Source organism: Manduca sexta, unplaced genomic scaffold (genome assembly GCF_014839805.1).
Source record: "Manduca sexta isolate Smith_Timp_Sample1 unplaced genomic scaffold, JHU_Msex_v1.0 HiC_scaffold_517, whole genome shotgun sequence".
NCBI lineage: Eukaryota > Metazoa > Arthropoda > Insecta > Lepidoptera > Sphingidae > Manduca > Manduca sexta.
This window is the reverse complement of record NW_023595316.1, coordinates 395-8,498: the sequence shown is the minus strand read 5'-3', so window position 1 is coordinate 8,498 and position 8,104 is coordinate 395. Positions and strand designations below refer to the sequence as shown.

The 8,104-nt window shown below is 36.9% G+C and overlaps 1 protein-coding gene across 1 annotated transcript; it reads right to left on the bottom strand.

Moving 5' to 3' along the window:
- Window positions 1-364: 364 nt before the first annotated feature.
- On the bottom strand, window positions 365-7,361 carry LOC119193413 (pro-resilin-like; the record flags this gene model as incomplete). Its single annotated transcript, XM_037447011.1, has 5 exons — window positions 7,338-7,361; window positions 5,170-5,208; window positions 3,971-4,026; window positions 1,875-2,328; window positions 365-499 (listed from the first exon to the last, which is right to left on the bottom strand). Coding segments are annotated over exons 2-5 (651 nt in total), but the record flags the coding sequence as incomplete, so codon positions are not given.
- Window positions 7,362-8,104: the final 743 nt, after the last annotated feature.

Genomic DNA, 8,104 nt, shown 5'->3' with positions numbered 1-8,104 from the left:
TTATCTTTGTTTATATAAGCTACTTTAATTAAGTAATTAAACATTCTCATGTACCTTGACTTATCATAAGTGCAACTATGTTCGCCTACGTGATGAAATAAGCATTTTATTTTATTTGTTAGTTTTGACTGATTGAAAGAGCTTGCTTGAGGCTCTCCAGCCTAGCTAGCAGTTCTCCAATCTCCATTCCAGAAATAGTATTTTTATAACCAAAACTTGAGTACATCGACACGTCATCGCCAACGATATCTGAGCTTATATACTTTATATAATATGTTTTATATATACATTTAACGGTCGAATTTCAGCCACCGGACATGCACTAGTCTAAATAGAATAATAAATCTTTAATGTTTCAACTAACCTGTTTAGTACCATCGGGTAAGACTACAAAATAGGTCCCTTCAGCTCTGTTGTCTTGGCGTGTCTCGCTGTGCCCAAAATCGCTTCCCGTGATGTAGTCATTCACTTTGTAGTTGAAGTCGTAGTTGGCCGGCTCCTGGAACCAAGGGATCATGTGTTAAATACATTGACTTTGCTCATTAAAATCTATATTAAAGTGCCCCCAACAAAATCCAGCGCTAACCGTATTTTTGAAGTTATTCGTTACTTGTTACTCTAAATTTATAAAATATAGAAAAAAAACATATTTCTACAATAATCTTAATGTTGGTAGTATTAATTTTACTAAAATGTGGATATTATTAATTTCACAATAAAGATGTCGCTAATGTTGTTGATTCCGTGCATCTCCTGAAGTACACATCATTTTAATTTGCTACCAACACTATTCAATTGACAATTTAATAAAGAATTGTTGGGGTTTATTTATAAAAGACTTAAAATTGATTTATTAAATAAATTATTCATAAATCATTGCAAGCTCGAGTCACTATCTTAACTCTTAAAATTATTAATAATTGGGAAGGTGGTGTGATATCATGGTGATGCCTGCCTCGGTGGCGTAGTTGTACTGCATGCGCGGTACGGCAGCGCTCTGAGGTCCTGGGTTCGAATCCCGGGTCGAGCAAAGTGATATTTGGGTTTTTCTGCTCAGTATCAGCCCGGAGTCTGGAATTTGTGCCAGATATGGCGATAGCCTCGCCCCCTATCACATCATGGGACGGAACACACTTGGCGAAAAGTGGGTGCCATGGTTGCGCCTCTGCATACCGCTTATTAGCAAAGAAACATACACTCATCCTGCCTTTATTCCAGAAGGAGTAGGGGGAAGTGCAACCAGGTCACCCACTTTTCACCGTGTGAGTTCCAAATCTCAACACCGAAAAACACTGTGTCAGTAATCTCTCAAGAATGTTTGTTACTAATCAATCCAAAACCTCCAGTTAAAACTATAGTACCTTACAAGACCTAAGTAATTTCTGAGAACCAAGAAGTCTAAACTAAAGTACTTCCTCTGACATCTTGAATATAACACACACACACACACACACACAAAACTTACCTAACTGAAGAATACGATGATGCCACAGCATTCGTTTTCAAAGCACTTGGCGCACCATAATTCTGGGACAATGACTTTGATGACCCTATATATTCTGATACCCTCGCACCAAAGTCACTAAATCCTTCAGAGTAATCTGAAGAGCTTGGGACTCCGTAAGACACATCTATATTGGAAGCGCCGTCATTGCTCGAACTCTTTGGAATAATACTTTTGAAATTGATCTTTGAGGTAAGTATTGACTGCGAGGTTTTGGCAGACGTTCAGCTTGAGAATGCGGAGATCCGTAAAGAGCTGATGGGTTTTCTATATTGCTAAGCGAATGTTGAACTGGCTTGCTGAACTGGTTAGGTAGAGCTGATGGTATTCCATATCCTTGTAAACTGTTTTGAGCTGGTGTTCATACTACTTGGGATTGGCTTCGCACTTTTGGGACACCATATTCTTGTGAGACAGCGTTTCGGGATTTCGTAGCATATCCTCTTGATAACGCGTTCTGGGATTTTGACGTGCCATAATTTTGTGATTTTCTGGATGGAACACCATATTCTAAAGCTATGTTTCGGGTTTCTGGGATTCCGTATTCTTGAGAAAGACTTCGGGTGTCTGGGACTCCGTAATCCTGAGAAAATTTCGGGAAATTCCTGGCGCTTGGCACTGCATAATCTTCAGAGATTCGGGTTGTCGGAAGACCATAAGTAGAAGAAAGAGTAGTCGAAGATTTGGATTTTGGAGGCCCATATTCGTTGAAGGAGTTCCGAGACGCAAGAATTTGGGAGGGAGTCCCGTACTGCTGGGAAGGAGATCTTTGGAAGTCATGGTTGTCGTAGTCATGGCTCGATCTTGCTGATGCGTAGCTGTCCCTGGAAATATTTCATGAATTTTAACCCGGCGAGTGTGGCGGGGTATGTCATACCCCCATGTTAATTACTGGCGTATATTTTTGTGCCTGACTTTCAAACTTATAGTCTCTTTGAGTAGCTGGAGTTACAGGGTTGCGGAAGGTAATAGTGGCGTGATCACAGTGTCGCGGCAACCTGCATTCGAGTTACACGCTTCCAAACTGAGTTCGGGTACGTGATACCCCGCCTCATAGCTGGTGTGACAAAAACTAAAATTGCTTTTTCTGCTATTTTAACTTATTTTCTTTGTTTAATTGTAGATTTTAATAGAAAATGGATGTTGAAAATAGAAAAAAACAACTTCGGTATATGATAGAAGATGTACTTACTAGAACAGGGTTTCGCAAACTTTTATTTAGTGCGGACCGCTAATGCCACCTTATGCGACCTTTTTGCGACCAAAGTCGTAATGTTTGGGTTGATGTTGTTCAGTTGGATTCTTAAATTTGTTTTACTAGCAGTTTACTTCTGTATTTATTTTTAGATATACAAGAGTGCAAAAGCGTGCACTTTATAGTTTTTCTTTTAACTTTTATTTTACTTGCGGATCCCTGAGAGGGGCCCACGGGCCCCAGGGTCCTATGTTTCGTGAAAATCAGGGCAAAGACACTAAATGGATCGATTTCATCCGTAACTTAGGCTTGGCTGTAGTTTACGAACACCTGAAGAGGTGAAATGTCAAAAAATATATATTGCGATTTATATACGTCAGAGAATTTCTTCCCAGATCAACGAATCACTTTCATCGACTCAAAATGTTCCTGGTCATTTTATTAGATGTAGATACCCCAACAAAAATAATCATAAAACAAAATACTCATGAACAAGCTGAGGAAAGGCTATTAGTGTGGAGCATGCAACGTTTTTTGCAAAAACTGCACAGATTTTATCTCCAGTTCCTAAGATGTTCCTAAATTTTTATGATTTTTTAGTTTATAAAGAAAATTATTTCATATTCTATCATACGATTAAGTTTTTTATCATAAAACTGGTTTTACTTTAGTTCCTTTTAGTTTTTAAGAGACTGAAAGTGTTTGTTTGAAATTCAAAGTGACTTATTTCCATCGAGGTAAAAAATAAAATTGTTAAAATGGCGCGATTGTTTTATTTCCAATGCATTATGATGGTATTGTCTTATGATACCAAAAAATAAATAGTATAATACTTCTTCAGAAACAAGTTTTATAGCCAATTTTTTTAAGGGGTATGTCATACCCTGCCTCATACTCCTTGTTACATTTTTTCACCACACGCTCGCCGGGTTAAGTGAAAACCGCTTATAAAAACGTTAAATGGGCCACCTATCACATAATATGAACGCTATATATTTTAATAGTCGTACTAAAAGAGATTCTTTTTAAAAAAAAAATATTTATACAAGTATATACTAGGAGCTTTCCATTTATTCGTTATATCCGGTTTCTACTGTAATTTTATATTGAATTTTTATATCGGAAAAGAGATACCAATAAAATGTTTTTAAATAATTTTCTTTTTTACGAGATGACTGTTATAAATCTAGAATAAGTAAACCTTTAATTTGTTTTGATTATAATTTCGGAAAGCACCCATAGTACCCTAAATATAAAATGAAAAAACTTACCCAACAGGAGGTTCTGCGATGGTAAATGACAGGAGACAGAGAAGTGGTATGAACATCTGGAAACATAATACTTATTATAAAAAGTCCTACACAATTTGTCATTGAGCGATCAGGAAGAGAACCTAGCTCTTTAGCGAATATGGAAGGAATGCCTATTTCTATTGCTGCTGCTAAGCAAGGTGAGAACGCGGTACGGTTTTCGATTAAAGCCAGAGAAAATCGCAAGAGACAACACGTCCTAGAGGAGAGAGCTTGGAGGCAATGCCTTTGCCTTTGCTGCTGCTAAGCAGTGTGCAAAATTGCGGTACGGTTTGGCTTTGGAGCAGAAGAAAATATGCAAGAGAGTTAATGTTATTCGCCCTAAAGGAATGAGCAGCGCAGTGAAAGGTAATATTTGAAGCTTTACTTGATATAGAGGAGGCCCGTGCTCAGCAGTGGGCAAGTATATAATACAGGGCTGATATTATTATTATTATTACTTGATATTAAGATAAGGCCCTATTCCAACTGCGGGGGCTTATCCGTTTTATTACAATTACGGGCGTTCTATTCAAAGGGCAGTTTCCATGTCCATATAGATAAGGGAGTCAAAAAATCCCCTATTTACCTATTTGGTTATTAAAGCTTTTCTTAATAATTGTAAAAAGACGGATTCACCTCTATAGACGGAGTAGGGCGCCTGGCCTTTACTTCGGGATTGTACTACTTTGGTTTTCTAATATAATTCGAGTTTTTTCATGGAACACCGTCACAGCCATTTCGTATTTTTAACGACAGTGGCTTTTTCCCTTATTAATTCCTATATTGAATTCCAGTATTTTGCTATAACAATAACCATTTTATAAAAATACTGGAAATATACCACAAATATGTTAGAATTATAAAAAAAACACCATTTGAGCCAACAGTATGAAATGTCGGTCATGCTGTTCTCCTGAAAAGGTCGGTTTGCTGGTAAGATATTTGTATCCGACTGATAACGACCACCGTACCCAAGGTCTCAAACCCCGCCGTACCCAAGGTCTCAAACCCCGCCGTAGTGGCCCACGTAAGAGTGTCGCATCCAGGATCAATCTCTTATATCCGATTTCAAACAGGCCTGCATTATTGTGTCGACTTGCTGGGGGTAATCATCTCTCGTCAGTCACTACCTGTACTTCATTAGGTTACTGCCAAAAAAGTATAATTATGAAACTCACCTTCATATTTACGAAGTTTGATTTATTTCCTCGAATACTCTGTAAAGTAAACAATGATTAGTTTTAAAGAACAATATATTCTATATCAAGGGCGAATTGACATAAGCAACTTGTTTTTAAAAAAAAATATGTTAAAAAACATAAAAACGTGTTGATTTTAAATATGTATGAAACTGAATGTCGCATAGAAATGTCAAGTCAACTAGCCTTTGAACCGTCAATATCTTCAAAGAAATTCGTAAATAATATTTAATAAGTAATCAACGTAAACAGTGCTTGAAATATTTTAGACTCAAAATTTTTATACCGTAGTCCGAAAACAATGATTTGCTTCAACTGTTTAAATGTTTAATGTTTTGACAGGTCCGTCTGGAAATCTTTAGGGGAGGCCTATGGTCGGTGGAATTTATATGGCTGATAATGATGTAATTATTATTGGTAACATAGTTTAAGTTGTAACTACATTGATTCTCACCTTACGCCTATGAGTGTAATAACTTACGATCCTATAGTTATGGAAGACAATAGTTTTTTTACATCGCCGAGCAATACCCAGACACATTCACGCGTTTTTCCCTGAAAGGGTAGGCAGAGGCACTAGTCTACTTTCCGTGGTCTGTATTCCGTTGTATGATAGGGGGCGAGCCTATCGCCATATCCGGCAAAATTCCAGACTCCGGGCTGTCATTATTACTTCACCTGAGGATCAAGCCCAACACATAGGCACTGGAGTTCTAACGTAATACAACTACGTCACTGAGACTGTATTGTGATATACGCAAGTATTTAAATGTATTGAAGTAAAAGATTGGACGAAGGCTGCAGTCTTCGAAACGGGAGAAAATTTTAATATAAAAATCGTGATAAAATCCGCATAATAGTTTTATTTCAATGTCTAACATTCGCGTAAACATAAATCAATATAAGGTGTAAATAAAATGAAAATAACCTTATCTTTTTAAACCCTGTTAAAAATTAGGACACGGGTAATGGTTCTTATAATAAATTATTATATAAACACTCGTGAAATTCGAAGCTTAAATAAGGCGAAACGCAGACACTGTGCCTGAAGCTCGGCCTGTGTGTTGCTGAATAATTAGAGTTTATAATATTACTAGGTTTTGATTGCGACTCCGCATGCGTGAAAATTTACTGGAATAAATCCCTCATTCTAGCTGAATTTCGGCCACGGCGGCCAATCTCAACGGAGATCAGTCATGCAGAAGATATTATAGTGCACGTGGTGTTCGCAATACACGAGTGCACTCTCTGATCCTTCACTCTCATAGTTCGGTGAGTCGGCAATCCGACATGACCGGAGAGAGATCAGGCGCAGGACCAACGGCTTTACGTGCTTTCCGAGGCACGGGGGTATCACACCGCCAACTTCCTAACTCCGAACTGCGACTGAGTAATTTTTAAGATGGAAAAACCCAGTCACAAATATTTTGAACCGGAATAAATATTAGCCTAGAAGCACTCAGAAGTAATGTATCTTCCTATTAGTGAAAAAAATCCAAATCGGCTTAGTTCCTGAGATTAACGCGTTAAAAAACTCTTCGGCTTTATATATTAATATAGATTAACATCAAAATAAGGTATTTGACCTATGTAGATTTATAACTTTTATGAAATATCTACATCTTATAAATTCTATAACAGAACAAATCATTGAAATTTATTGACAAATCTACAAGTTATTATTAAATTAGATAATAGGGGCGAGTGTCAAAATACACAAAAGAGAAGAAATACTTGCAAATGACGTCAGCGAGCATTACGCTGCGTGCGAAAGAAAGAGATGGAGCGATATCCCCACTCCACAGCCACTTTTGTACTTAGCAATATTTGAAATACGATGCCTTATTTCTTATCGAATTTTAATACTGTTTTCACAGAAGGATTTCTTTTTAGCACTAATTGCTGTTACACATTAAAAAAATACAATATAACATAGTAAAATATCCTAGTATGCCGATTTTTACAGATACCATGTATATTACATTAGTCCTTCAGGACGAGCGTTTTATCAGAACTAACCTGTATGTAGAGTTCAAATTAGCTTTCCACCTATCTTTACCCCCAACGCGACCTGTTTTATCACTCTTACTTAAATATGTAATAGGGTTCAAATTTGCGTACTCACGAATTATAATAATTGACCTAACCTCAAATAACACGAATTGAGCGTCTCCAATCGTCTGATATAGATTGGATGTAAAAGCGCCTATTTATACTAAACGCAGAGGGTATGTTACGATCCATCTGTCACAAATCTGCCAGGCGGTTTTGAATCTTATGTGCATGGTAGTAAATAATTCTACATGCATAGAGAATGTATCTTTGTGCTTTAAACGTATGTCGACACTCGATCTATTTGTATTGTTGTTCTTGATTACCTCTAAATGTTATGTTTTCTTTCTTAATCATCGAGTGTTTAGTAAATTTACGTTTAATACATAATATATTTCTAACTATTTCTAAGTCCAAGCAGTTTTACAATAACCATAGGTAAAAGGGATCAGTGTTGCTTTTTTTTATTTATGATTCCAGATAAATAGGTACTTTAGTCTTAAGTATTAACGATAGAGTTCGTCGATATATTCTGGAGTATATAATTTAGAAAATAGATGCTTAGATCTAGGCTAGAATTAATAAGTGTATAGCAAATAAGATTCATTCTATAGTGAGCATATTTTCTAGTTACTTACCTTGTACAGTCAGTCGCAAACATAGCTGAACGGATTCAAAATTTCAAATCGCCTTAATTGTGTCCAACAATAGATTTTGATCTACAGTAAACTTCTAATCTCCTTATTCATAGATGCTATTTATCTAAGCTCCATCTTTGCTGTGATAACAAGTCTGTTTCTCAGTGCTGACGGCATGGCAGCCTTCGCAGTGCGTAGACATAGGGCCATTGTGATTGGCTAAT